This window comes from Monodelphis domestica, chromosome 1, assembly GCF_027887165.1.
Source record: "Monodelphis domestica isolate mMonDom1 chromosome 1, mMonDom1.pri, whole genome shotgun sequence".
Lineage (NCBI taxonomy): Eukaryota > Metazoa > Chordata > Mammalia > Didelphimorphia > Didelphidae > Monodelphis > Monodelphis domestica.
Genome location: NC_077227.1, coordinates 206,960,783 through 206,973,411, shown reverse-complemented (window position 1 = coordinate 206,973,411; position 12,629 = coordinate 206,960,783). Strand labels below are relative to the sequence as shown.

General features: G+C 37.4%; 1 protein-coding gene across 4 annotated transcripts in view; it reads left to right on the top strand.

Annotated features, from left to right (window-relative positions):
* Nucleotides 1–12,339, top strand: part of TP53BP1 (tumor protein p53 binding protein 1) — a 210,370-nt gene extending 198,031 nt beyond the window's left edge. For 3 of the 4 annotated variants that reach the window (XM_056810349.1, XM_056810348.1, XM_056810351.1), the window contains 7 exons: nt 9–200; nt 605–823; nt 5,080–5,295; nt 8,480–8,574; nt 9,112–9,311; nt 11,418–11,563; nt 11,982–12,339. In XM_056810349.1, the coding sequence (XP_056666327.1) occupies nt 9–200; nt 605–823; nt 5,080–5,295; nt 8,480–8,574; nt 9,112–9,311; nt 11,418–11,563; nt 11,982–12,169 (1,256 nt within the window). In that variant the 3' untranslated portion in view covers nt 12,170–12,339. Of the gene's footprint in view, nt 1–8; nt 201–604; nt 824–5,079; nt 5,296–8,058; nt 8,136–8,479; nt 8,575–9,111; nt 9,312–11,417; nt 11,564–11,981 lie in introns of those variants that run through there. The other variant, XM_056810350.1, reaches the window with a different exon arrangement.
* The last annotated feature ends 290 nt before the right edge of the window (nt 12,340–12,629 follow it).

The following is a 12,629-nucleotide window of genomic DNA, read 5'->3' as shown; positions in this document are numbered from 1 at the left end:
TCTTCTAGGAGTGGTAAAAGGACACAGAAAAGAATCTGGGGAGTTATACTACAGTATCGAAAAAGAAGGCCAAAGGAAATGGTACAAGCGAATGGCAGTTATCCTGTCTTTGGAACAAGGAAACAAACTGAGAGAGCAATTCGGGCTGGGTCCATATGAACCAGTAACACCCCTCACTAAGGCAGCAGACATTAGCTTAGGTAAATCATGTGTTCTCTGTGCAGCTAAAATCAAGAGATCTTATCAAACTTGTATTAGCATTAGAAGGCAGTTGGTTTTTTTCTTTTTTTGGTAGTATGAGCAAAACTTCACTGATTTTGTTATTCTTATATCTATTTGTGACTGATTAGATGGAGATCAGGGGCATTTTCCTTGGCCACTCTCTATTTCTGTTCCCCTCCCAGGACCTTCCAGTAAATCCTTGGGGTTCTTCTTGCCTCCTCAGCTCAGTAAGAGATAAAACAAATCTTCAGCCATGGAGATGTGAAACAAAAGATGTAATGGTCCTAGAATGTGCTTTATGCTACAGTGAAAGGTGTTGGGGAAGGGTTCAGGGCCCTTAATCTGTGAGAACTAATTCATTTTCTGTTTTATTTGATTATAGATAATTTGGTGGAAGGTAAGCGGAAACGACGAAGTAACCTCAACTCTCCGGGTACCCCTACTACCTCTAGCAGCAGTGCCACCACCACACCTCCACGTAAAACCCTTGAAAGCCCCCGAGTCTCCATGGGATTGCTTTCTGGCAAGAGGAAACTGATATGCTCTGAAGAAGAACGTTCTCCTGCCAAGCGAGGCCGCAAGTCCACCACAATAAAACCTGGTAAATTTTCTTCCTTCATATTACTCCAGATTCCTATATGGCATGCAAAGGGTAATATTCTTGGTAAAATTTAATGAAAGTATTGAAAAAAAGTAGTGTTAATTATGTGGCCTTTGGTGCCATACTTCAGCTATACAGAATATAAAATACTTTCATATAGTCTCCCATTTTAGGGCACTTTAACTCATTGAGGAGTTAATCACTTTCTTCTTACCCCCTCACCTCAATATTCCATGCAGAGCAATGTAAAGAGGGTATAGCAGTAAGATCTGAAATGGTTAAAAAGTTTTGTGCCCTCTAGAAGGAGATGGGAGGGGAGCAGTCAGGGAGAATAAGGGGCTGACTCTGGGCAATATTTTGGAGATGAAGTTTGTCTTTTTCACTTTCTCATGATATGTCTTGTGGGTTTTAAAATTAATAATCAATAAATAAATATTACATTTTATAAAGTTTTGTTAATAATAACTAAAGCAAAAGAACTGCCTGACTTCAGCCAGGTCGCAGGTTCAAAAGAGGATAAGGGAGGAGTTATAGCCACTTAAATACAATCAAGCAAAATGTGGCGAAGCAGGAAAATGGAATTTTGGGAAATACTAAGGGACTTCTGGGGGATGAAGTCCAAAGGCTCAAAATCTCCATTTATACATATCACCCTGTGATCCTATTGGGAAACCAGTTTCCCCAAAAGGATCATGGAAATATCATAACTTAAAAATTGGAATAATTTGTGGAGAAGAGGAAAAGAAAACAAAACCAATGATTACTAGGTTGATAAAAAGCCAAATTGGGGGGAAGTCTCCTTTGGCATAAGAATATACATTCAAAACAAAGGCATTTCAACCCCCCCATAGTTCAATTCATATCCCAAAGTTCACTCTGTATCTTCTGGTACAATATGTGGTCTCTGCAGGCATCTATCTTCATGGGGCATTCTGGATTCTGGGAGGTAGCAAGTTTCTTATCCTAAAATTGCTCAAATCTAAATCAAAGTTCACAACAATAACTTGGCCCCTCTGAGGTGAATAATAACAAACACAGGGATCACTCAGGGATGCATGACTGAGTTATGAGGTATATGAATCAATTTGGAAAAGAAAATAAAAAACATGAAAAACCCCAAATAAAAGAGAAAAATAACTTGTGGATGAAATACAAAATGTAAAAGTCTTATGTCTAAAAAAATCTAAATAAAGGAAAAACAACTCTATAACAGGTCCTTGAATCAGAGTCCAGTTTAAATGATTTAAGCAATTATGCATTTACCCAATCAGTAGCTAGGACTACAGAAAGTTTGCCACACTATGAAAGATAGAAAAGGAACTAGATTTATAGGAGCCAGGTAGGAGCCACATTTGAGATACTTGGTAGAATGTGGGAAAAGGAAGACCTGCCTTTAACACCTTAAACAGCTGCAACCTTGAACCCCAAACAAGTTCAAGCCCTCTTGTCTTGGCTCAAAATTTATATCAATCCCATCAGGATTTGTTGGTCTCTTTGACCTTGTGTTCGATTGGCACTAGGCGGTTTAGCTTTGTGCTTCTTTGGCACTGTGCAATGGCTCTTTTTGTATTCTCTTCTTATGGAATCAGACAGAATCATGAAGCAAAGTCCCATAAAAAATTTTTTTTAAAATAATCAATGGCATCATTTTTATAGTCTAAAGCTTTTTGGGCATGCATTAATGTATTTAAAACTTATATTACTGCAAAATAAAAATTAAGAATTAAAGAAAAATCTCAGTACTGTTGACATGTGCTTCAAATACAAAAAGGAGAGAAAAAATAAAACTCAGATACTATATTGTACATGCAATAAAAAGTTTTTTTTTTTAAGTTTTAAAAATCAAAAATATATAGCTTAAAATCAGTGACATACTTTGGCAGCCATGTGTGAGTACAAAATGATTTCCAGAATAAAACTAACACAGTAGATAATGCACATTTAATGAAGTACCAAAGTCCCCAAAATTCGCAATAGATCAGTTAATTACAATAGCAAATGAACTTACTATCATATTTCACATAAGTTGCTGTATGACATTAAAAAAAACAACAACAACTATGAACTGATGGATATTTGTCACAGTTAGTTCCAAATCTGTACATTTAAAGTCAGTTTGGGGGAATAAGCCTGATTTTTTTTTCCTTTCTATTGACCCAAAATACCAAGGAGAAGTATTGTTTCTCTCATATGCAAATACGCTATTGTTTTCCCATATAGTTTTGCTTCTTTATGTTTATTCTTTAAACAAACCCCCATTCAGTGTCTTTCAAAGTAAAAATGCTATTGCAAAGCATGCTTGAAACTCTGAAACAACAGTTTGAGTTGGTAGAGCTAAAAAGTGCAGTTTGGATCTACTTAATTCTTTTCCTGGGATTTTTCCTTTTCATTGGAGATTTCCCACTTTATTTCCTTCTCCTCAGGAAATTGCCACAAGCTAGCTTGCTTAAACTACAAACCAACCTAAAATATTTTGACAAAGTTCTAAAAGTCCTAACTGCTCTCAACATGCAGAGTAGATTCTGCCCTGTGCTTCTATGAGGAAATTCAGAGCTCTGACAAAAGAAATCTAGATGGATAATAAATATGGGGGGAAGGGAAGGAAACTTTAAAAAGAGATCTGGAAATTTATTGCTAACTATTTTGAGTTTATTCTCTTCCTATTATAGTGAACAAGTCTATTGGGATTGGTGAAAAAGATTTTGACTGCACTGCCTGCACCTTTGTTTATATTGTATTTACTGATTGCTTTAAGGTTTAAATTTTTTTGTTTATCTGTATTAATCTAGTCAATACCTTTCTGTAATACTTAATCATTTTAAGCTACTCTGTTTTGCCTATATTGATCTTTAATTTTACCTTTACCTCTGCTGAAGAACAAAATATCACTGTATAAGCCCATGAACATCTTGCTTATAAAACCCTTGTCACTAGATCCATTGGAGATCATGTGTTGCCTTTGTTAATTGTCACATAGATGATGATGGATGGATAAGGTTATCTGCTCAAAATTTTTTTTGCCAATTCGTAATCCCTTCGTGGTAAGCCATACTGTGGGTTTTAAAGTTAATAATCAATAACTAAATATTATACTTTATAAAGTTTTATTAATAATAACTAAAGCAAAAGAACTGCCTGACTTCAGCCGGGTTGCAGATTCAAAAGAGGATGAGGAGGGAGGAGTTACAGTCACTTAAATACAATCAAGCAAAAAAAGTGGGAACAGAGGAAAATGGAATTTTGGGAAATACTAAGGGACTTCTGGGGGATGAAGTCCAAAGGCTCAAAATCAACATTTATATAGTGTGCTTCTTGATGTCTCATTTGCCCTCAAAACTTGGAACTTCATTACCTTCATGATGTCCATTGTCTGTCCAGAACCTTTCCATTATTGCATATTACTTGGCTTTTATTAAGTTCCATGTTCCAGGGATATCTTTGATCTCTTTACCCCCAGCAAATTCCTTTAGTCCTTTAGTCTGTGAATTAGGAAAGCAATTTGATTAAACTACATTATTAAATTTTATTAAAAGCATAGCAATTTTTGTGTTCAGGATTGTTCCTTGTATCGTCATCATTTGGGTGCAAAATGTCCCTAGAAGCAAGGTTCTCTAGCCTCCTATTTTATCTGTCTTCTTAATTTTCATACGAGTTCTGCAGTTAGTTTTCCTGACAGAGGCACTTAATTTTTTTTTTATTTCTGGAAAATTGAACAAAGGATGTTAAACAAATTTGGATATGTCATAAACTCTCAGCTAACAAGTTTACCCCACCTCCTAGCTATTAGAAAAAGTAACAGAACAGACACTGAATTTTGAAACAACATATTGGTTCTCTAGAATAGGAGAGAGGGAATCAACAGACATTGCCCGGGACAAAGATCTAATGACTCAATTCTTCTACCAGCTAGTCCAATAAATGTTTGGTTTGGCCATGTAAAAATGTTAATTATTTTTGTGTACTGAGAGATTTTTCATTTTATGCATGTTAGTATATTAATTGCTTTTATTGTGATTTTTATTTAAAAAACTAAATTCTTTGTTCAATATATATAGTTGTTTTTGTTTTTTACTTATGTAACATGTTCAGAACTAAACAAAATAGAATAGAATGTTGTATACTACTTCATATTCAGGCAAGTAGGATATACTCAATTTAACGAACTTTTATAAGTACCTACTATGTGTTCCTAGGTTCCTTGGCTCTAGTGCAAAGTTGAGATTCTCTATGATAATGTATTTTTTGTTCTTACTCAGGTACAATGGGAGTAGGAGAGTTTGTGAGTCCATGTGAAAGTGGAGACCATGCTGGAGAGCCATTAGCTTTGGAAGACCAGAGGGGACCATTACCGCACAACAAGACCTTGTTTTTGGGCTATGCTTTTCTCCTCACCATGGCCACGGCCAATGATAAGCTAGCCAGCCGCTCTAAACTGCCAGATGGTCCTCCTGGGAGCAGCGAGGAAGAGGAGGGTGAGACCACTGTCCTCATTTCCCAGGGATCTAGATGCAATGCCTCTTTATTAAGCCTTTGGTTGGTCCCCTTTGTCATAGAGGCTCCAGAGCAAGTGTAAATTGACCCTGAATTAATGAATGGAGAAAAAGCAAATCTGCCTCTTTCTAAATAGTGTGACATCTTTCCTATACAAGGTTTCAAGGTAAAGACCATAGCAAAACTGATGGAAGAGGGGATAAAGGTGACTGTGGCTTTTCAGGGGACATCTGAGGGCGGGTAGGTGGTGGTACCAGGTCTTCTGTCAAGTACTTTTCATTAAGCAGTTTCTAGACATTTTTCATCTTTTCCATTTGACCACAAATTAAAGGTGCAATTATGTTATAAGAAAACCATGGGTAGTTAAGAGAAAGATTTGTTCCATACCATCAGAAAGTCTTAAGTCTTAAGTCTCTTAAGAGGGAAGGAAGGCCAGGGTAGATATAAATATGAGTGGCTGATAAAAACACACCAATTTATCCATTATGGCTAAGGTACAAACTTTTTTTATCTAAGGTGACATTTGAACATTAACTACAGATTTTTGGCTGATATTCACTCTTAGAAGAGCAAACTGTATTGGGCAGCATTGTCATGAAAGTAGCAACATTAATGGCCAGCAGTTCAAAGATATGTCTATAAACCCAGTTAATGAGCAAGTTTATTTATTTTTCTGAATATTTAACATTAGCCAGACCTCCTGAACAATGTTAAAATTAGTTGAACATTAGCCAAAATTTGGACTTCCTGTTAGAGATATAAATAAATGCCAGATATTCAAAGAAAGAAGAAAAATTTAAAGGAGGCCAGGATTTGCAGGAGACATCTAGGAAGACTACAGGAGATCACTTTAAAGACTCTGAAATACATTTTAGCAGAAAGATAAGAGATGTGTTTGATTTTTCAGGGACTGGTGTTATGTTTAATAATTTGGAGTCTGGATAGGGCAAAGGCCTACTTAAGGGATAGAAAGTGAATGGGTTTTTCCTGCTAACGAGACTTAAGATATAATAGGTGAGGAAATCTCTAGGGATACAGTTTTAAGTCAATTATACATTTTGATTTGATTCTGTAGGTAAGGTAATTTGTGTTCTGAAAAGGGAACATTGACATTTGGGGCCCCATTTTTCTTTACCTTCATAATAGTGCCAGGCCTTGTTCTCATTCACATTCTTTCTCCATTCTTCCTTCTCTGTCTCACAGTCTTAAGGATTTTGACGATGAAAGTCCCCATTTCATTGGCCCCATTTTCATGCACTATAATTATGAAACATCATTGATTTCCAAATAACTGGACACTGAGAAGGGAAGGGACATGAGGTCATCCTTGGGAGTTACATAGAGTGATTTTTCAAAGTGGTTAGAGCTAGGACTGTTCAGAATCCATTCAGTCTTTGGTTGCACCTCATCAGGTAGGGCAAATTATATCTTCAAATAGACATTGCCTCTATAATAAGTGGGACAAATTAGAGAAGTAATGAGATAATACAAATACAGTTGAGGGTTAAAACCTAAGTAAACACAAAATAGATTATAAATTACTAGGCAAGCTTATAGCAAAACAAAATTTAAATTACTGATGTTATACAAATTAGTTCAGCATGATGCTCTACTGTATTGACAGATACCTATCCCCCCCTTTGTGTTGTGTCAGACCTTTATATAACATATTTAAGTTTGATGTTTATGTTAGGAGGGATAAATTATAGCTACAGTCTTAAAAGAGAAATAATTAGCAAATAAGATATTTGAGAAAGTTCTAAATAGCTTGGGGTATTAGATATAAATACTGTCTCAGGAGATGGTGGAGGAAGCAGGGAAGGGAGGCCTGCGTCTCTTATTTTCTGTTGGAGTGCTGTTTTATATTTAACATAGAGTAGCAGAGAGAATACTATACCCAGCTTTAGAATACCTGGGTTCAGTTTTTAACTCTCCTACTTATTAGCTGTGTGGCCTTAGGCAATTAACTTAATATCTTAATATTTGTGCCTTAGTTTTTTCTTCTCTAAGATGAAGATAAGACTAAACTGTGTCCCTCACAGTGTTTGTTGTGAGGAAGGCACTTTATAAACTTAAAAACATTTTATATATATAAATATGAGCTATTATTACTATAGGATAAGGGGATTATTTCTGGAAATTTTTGATGGGAAGGGTGGAGGGTTGAAATAGAAAATCATGCACTGGATTGGGGTTATTTGTTTACATTAAAACTTCAATTAATCAGAATCCAGTTGGCTAGAAGCCTTAACCAGAATTTTCTCTCTCATTTGTCATCTTTCTACTCCATTTATATTAGAGAGGAGTAAATATCCAAAAGAAAAAAGCTCTGATTAAGGATTTAAAATTTAAAAAAAAAAAGGTTTCAGGATATAACCTGGCATTAGTGACTGTCATCTTTTATATCAACTTCAAGATTATATAATAATCATTGATATTCAGGATTCATCCTAATCTCTGTAATATCTAATTTATCAAGTAACAAGTTATATTTTATTATCCTCTACTAAGGCAGGACAGTTGACTAATAATACATTTTAGAAGGATTTATCAACAGAAGTTGAAAGAAAAAAAATTTTCTGGAAAATCCATAGAAATCAGAAAATTAAATTGAAATATCTCATCCCCTTTAAGCATTTTGGTATATTGAAGTTTTAGTGTATATGGGAAAAAGAATGTGGATGAGGGGGAATTTGAAGGTTTATATAAAGAGAGTGCTGATCAGCTATTCTTCATCTCCACAGAGGACAGAACTAGAGGAAATGGGCTTAGTTTGCAGCAGGAGAGATTTAGGTTAGACATAAGGAAGAACTTCCTGACGGTAAGGGTTATTAAACATTGGAACAGACTACTCTGGGAAGTTGTGGGATTTCAATCCCTATAAACAGCCATTGTTTAGATGCAGGCTTGACTGGGAGGACTCTTGATGTTCCTTCCAGTCTTATCGTCCTATCTCCATTCCTCAACTATCCCACCACCCTTTCTTCTGGCAGCCTTTTCTAGCCTTCAAGAACTCTTATGATCCATGGGGAGGCCCTTGAACTGGCTTTGGAGACATCTGGGAAGTGGGGGAGTGGGTAATAGGAAGCTAAGTGTAAAATAGGAGAGAACAAAGGGGAAGGTGTGGGCAATAACTGGATTTTATTGGTTCCTTACTTGATGTAGAATTTTTGGAAACTCCCCCTTACAACAAGCAGTATACAGAGTCCCAGCTCCGAGCAGGAGCTGGCTACATTCTTGAAGACTTCAATGAAGCCCAGGTAAGTGTTTTCTCCTGTATATTCTAGAATGGTGGTGGTGAGAGAGAAAACTGCTCACTTCGTGGGAGAAGAGGGGTCAAGGGGAGGACCCAAGTGTGGTAACCACATCCTGGGGAACTGCTATATGGCAGATGTAAGGAAAAAGAATGTTTAGGGTGGTAGGGAAAAAAATTATGACTTGAAATACATAGAATGCTAGTGCTGGAAACAAAGAAGATGGGGTTTGAATTTGAAAGAAACTTCCACTCCACATAGATGATTATTAGCTTATTATTATTATTATTATTATTAATATATTATTAGTGTCATAGGAATTTCTGTGGGAATTTCTGCTGGGATATTAGGGTATCTTGGAGGTTTGGTGAGCTTCATAAAAGGAAGATTATAGAGCTTTTCAGCAACAAGATGGGCTAAGCCACATTATTTACTATTTAGAGGGCTTTATCTTAGTTTCCTTCTAGTTTATTGGGACTTCCTTTTAGGGACCATCTTAGAATAAAATCATTGAGTGTGTTGACTGAATTTTTTCCTTCCCAGTGTAATGTGGCCTATCAGTGTCTTTTGATTGCGGATCAGCATTGTCGAACTCGGAAGTACTTCTTGTGCCTTGCCAGTGGGATCCCTTGCGTGTCTCATGTCTGGGTCCATGACAGCTGCCATGCTAATCAGCTCCAGAACTATCGAAATTACTTGTTGCCAGCTGGGTACAGTCTCCAGGAGCAGAGGATACTGGAATGGTAAGGACCCTAGAATTCATTTAGAATTCAGTAGGATAGTATTATAGCAAATGTTCAAATGAGAACCTAGGCAAAGCAGTGCTATATGTAATGATAAGCTTTGGATGAGAAAGGGCTATCCATCAGTCACTAAGCATTTATTAAGTGCCTATTGTGCTAAGCACAGGGAACAAAAGATAGTCTTTGTCTTGAAGGAGCTCATGATCTAATCAGAGAGACAACAAGCAAACAATAATGTACAGATGAACTCTATATAGGATAAATAGGAATTAAAAGAAGGATGGCACCAGCATTTGAGGGGTTGGGCAAGGCTTTTTTGTAGAAAGTGAGGTTTTAAAAACAAACAAGATTTTATATTTGTTTTGGAGGTAATAGGGAGCCATTAGAGTTTATTGTTTAGTAGAGGGATTACATGGTTAAGACCTGAATACAGGAAAAGTGCTTTGGTGGCTGGAAGATGGACAGACAGGAGAGAAGGGAGAGACTGAAGCAGCCCTATCAGTTGGCTATTACAAAAGAATCCAGATAGGATCAAAGAATCTACAGCAAGGTGGTGGCAATGTTGGTGGAGAGGAGAAGACCTAATTGAGAGAAGTTGCAGAAGTGAAATTGGCAGACCTTAGCAATAGATTGTATATGGTGGGGTGAGAGATAATGAGGATTCCAGGATGCCTCCTAGGTTGGAAACCTGAGGGACTTGGAGATGGTGTTACCTTCAAGGAATTGGGGTGGGTGAAAAGGATTTAGGTGGAAAGAAAATGAGTCATTTTAAATATGTGTTTAGTTTAAGTTAGCTACTGCACATCCAGCTTGAGATGTCTGAAAGGGAATTGCAGATGAGAGACTGAAGGTAAACAGAGAGGTTGGAGCAGGAGAGGTAGATTTGAAAATCAACCAAGAGACCCATAGACACTATGAGATCACCAAGTGAATTAGGATAGAGGAAGAAAAGAAGTGGGACTCAGGACAGAATGCTGTGGGACATTTATCATTAGAGTGTGGCCTGGGTGAGGACCTAGCCAAGGAGACTGAGACAGTCTGACAGGTAGGAGAACAAGGAGAGTGATGTGTAAAGTCCTAAAGAAAAGAAAGTTATCAGGGAGAAAATGGCAACAGCTATAGAGGGGTTGGAAGAAAATAAGGAATGAGAAAAGGCCATTGGATTTGGCAATTAAGAGATCACTAGTAACTTTGGAGAGAGCTTTTCAGTGGATCAACATAGATGGAAGCCAGATTTCAAGGGGTTAAGGAGAGAGAGGAGAGAAATGGAAGCACTCATAGAAGATCTGGTCAAGGAGTGAAGCCTAAAAGGGTAATAGCAGGGATAGAAGTATCAAATGTGGGTTTTTTTTCAGGATGGGGGAGAAATGATTGGCATGTTTATAGTCAGTAGGAGTCAGAGGGAGATACTGAAAATAAGTAATAGAATGGTGATGACAGAGGAGAATAGAGCCTCTTGGAGGGGATGGGATGGAACAGGATCTCTTGAACAAGTAGAGAAGGAGCTATAGTAGCAGAAGAGGTTCATAGTGAAAGACTTCAATTTTTCTGTAAAATATAACAAGGTTCTCAATATGAGATGGGAAGATGAGGGAGTCATTGGAAATTTGAGGAGGGATGAAAAGGTTCGGAAGAGCCACTGTGGAATGGGATAGTGAGTTGATAAGGGAAATATACTGGTTCACACAACGGGAACAGATTATATATAGCTTTGTATAATTTAGAGCATTTAAAAATGTTTCTGACCTCTGGGAGGATAACTCCTGGAAGGGAATGGGCATGTAAGAACATTATCTTATATGACCCTGAAACTAAGCACCAGTCAGGCCTGAAATAATATCTCACAGCAAAAGCTTGCGAGGTTCTCTTGGTTAAGGTTTAAAGAGTAGTTTTGAAGAATGCTTTACTCACAAAAATTGTGACAGTGCAGGAGTCTTCTCTTACAGGAATTTTAAAAATTAAAATATTCATGTATTTTATGAACCTTTAGAGTAGATTTGAGGCCATACTATGGGTTTCAAAGTTAGCTTGTTTTCTCTTTGAGAGAATTAAGATCTATTGACCATTTGTTCCTTTCCAGCTTTAATTCTGTTTCCTTTTTGGTAGGCATCCCCGTGAGAATCCCTTTCATAATCTGAAGGTCCTTTTAATATCTGACCAGCAGCAAAACTTCCTGGAACTCTGGTCTGAGATCCTCATGACTGGGGGAGCAGCCTCAGTGAAGCAGCATCATTCAATCGCCCAGAACAAAGGTACCTGTTGAAAGCATGGTAGGAAGCCTCTACTTCCCCAGGGAGTGCATTGTTCCTACTGCCCGTATCTGGTTAGCTTTATAACTACTGGGTCTTGTGGTCAAAGTCCCTGTCCTGATAGGTTGACCTTGTCCATGTTCCTCTGAGAAAAGAAAGAGCAGCATTAAGAGCCATCATAAGAGAAGTGTAAGGGTCTTCTTAGCTCTTGCTTGATTTTGGTGATGTATTGCCACACCTTTTCCTAGATTTCTACCATTCTCTAGGCTTAGGGGACACTCATTATGCTATCCCTTTACCTCTACCTAGATGTCAGGTTCAAATAGAAACTTGATGGGCAGAACAGGGCTCTAGTTTGGGCAAAGAGGGCACATTAGGATGTATTCCTTTTATTTAATTTGTTTTCTACTAATTCCTTCAGATGTTGCTTTGGGGGTGTTTGATGTTGTGGTGACAGACCCCTCATGCCCTACTTCGGTGCTGAAGTGTGCAGAAGCATTACAGCTGCCCGTGGTGTCACAGGAGTGGGTTATCCAGTGCCTCATTGCTGGGGAGAGAGTTGGATTCAAGCAGCATCCAAAATATAAACATGATTATGTCGCTAACTAAAGATGCTCAGCCCCATCAATTTCATTCCCTGCTATTGTGAAGACTGTGTTTTAACCAGGTTTTAAATGTGTCTTGTGTGTAACTGGACTCCATGCATGGATCATTGTATATAGTTTTCTTTGCTGGACTTTTATGATAAAATAAATGTTGAATCTCTTTGGTTGTAGTAACTGATTTCTTTATCTTTTTTTTTTTTAGTTTCTCTTTGGAAGGAATAGGAGAAAAGAACATATTGCCTCTAGGGCATAGGCTCTTTAACCAGTTGGGTTGGTCTTTTTTAGTATTCTGATAAATGTATTTCAATATAATTGGTTTCCTTTGTAATCCTATGTATTTTACTTTATGAATGAACAATTCTGAGGTGGGGTCCCCAGGCTTCACCAGATTGCCAAAGGTCAAAATTGTTAATACCCTAATTGTGAGTCTATTAAGCAGAATCCTGATAACCTTTTGGGACAGG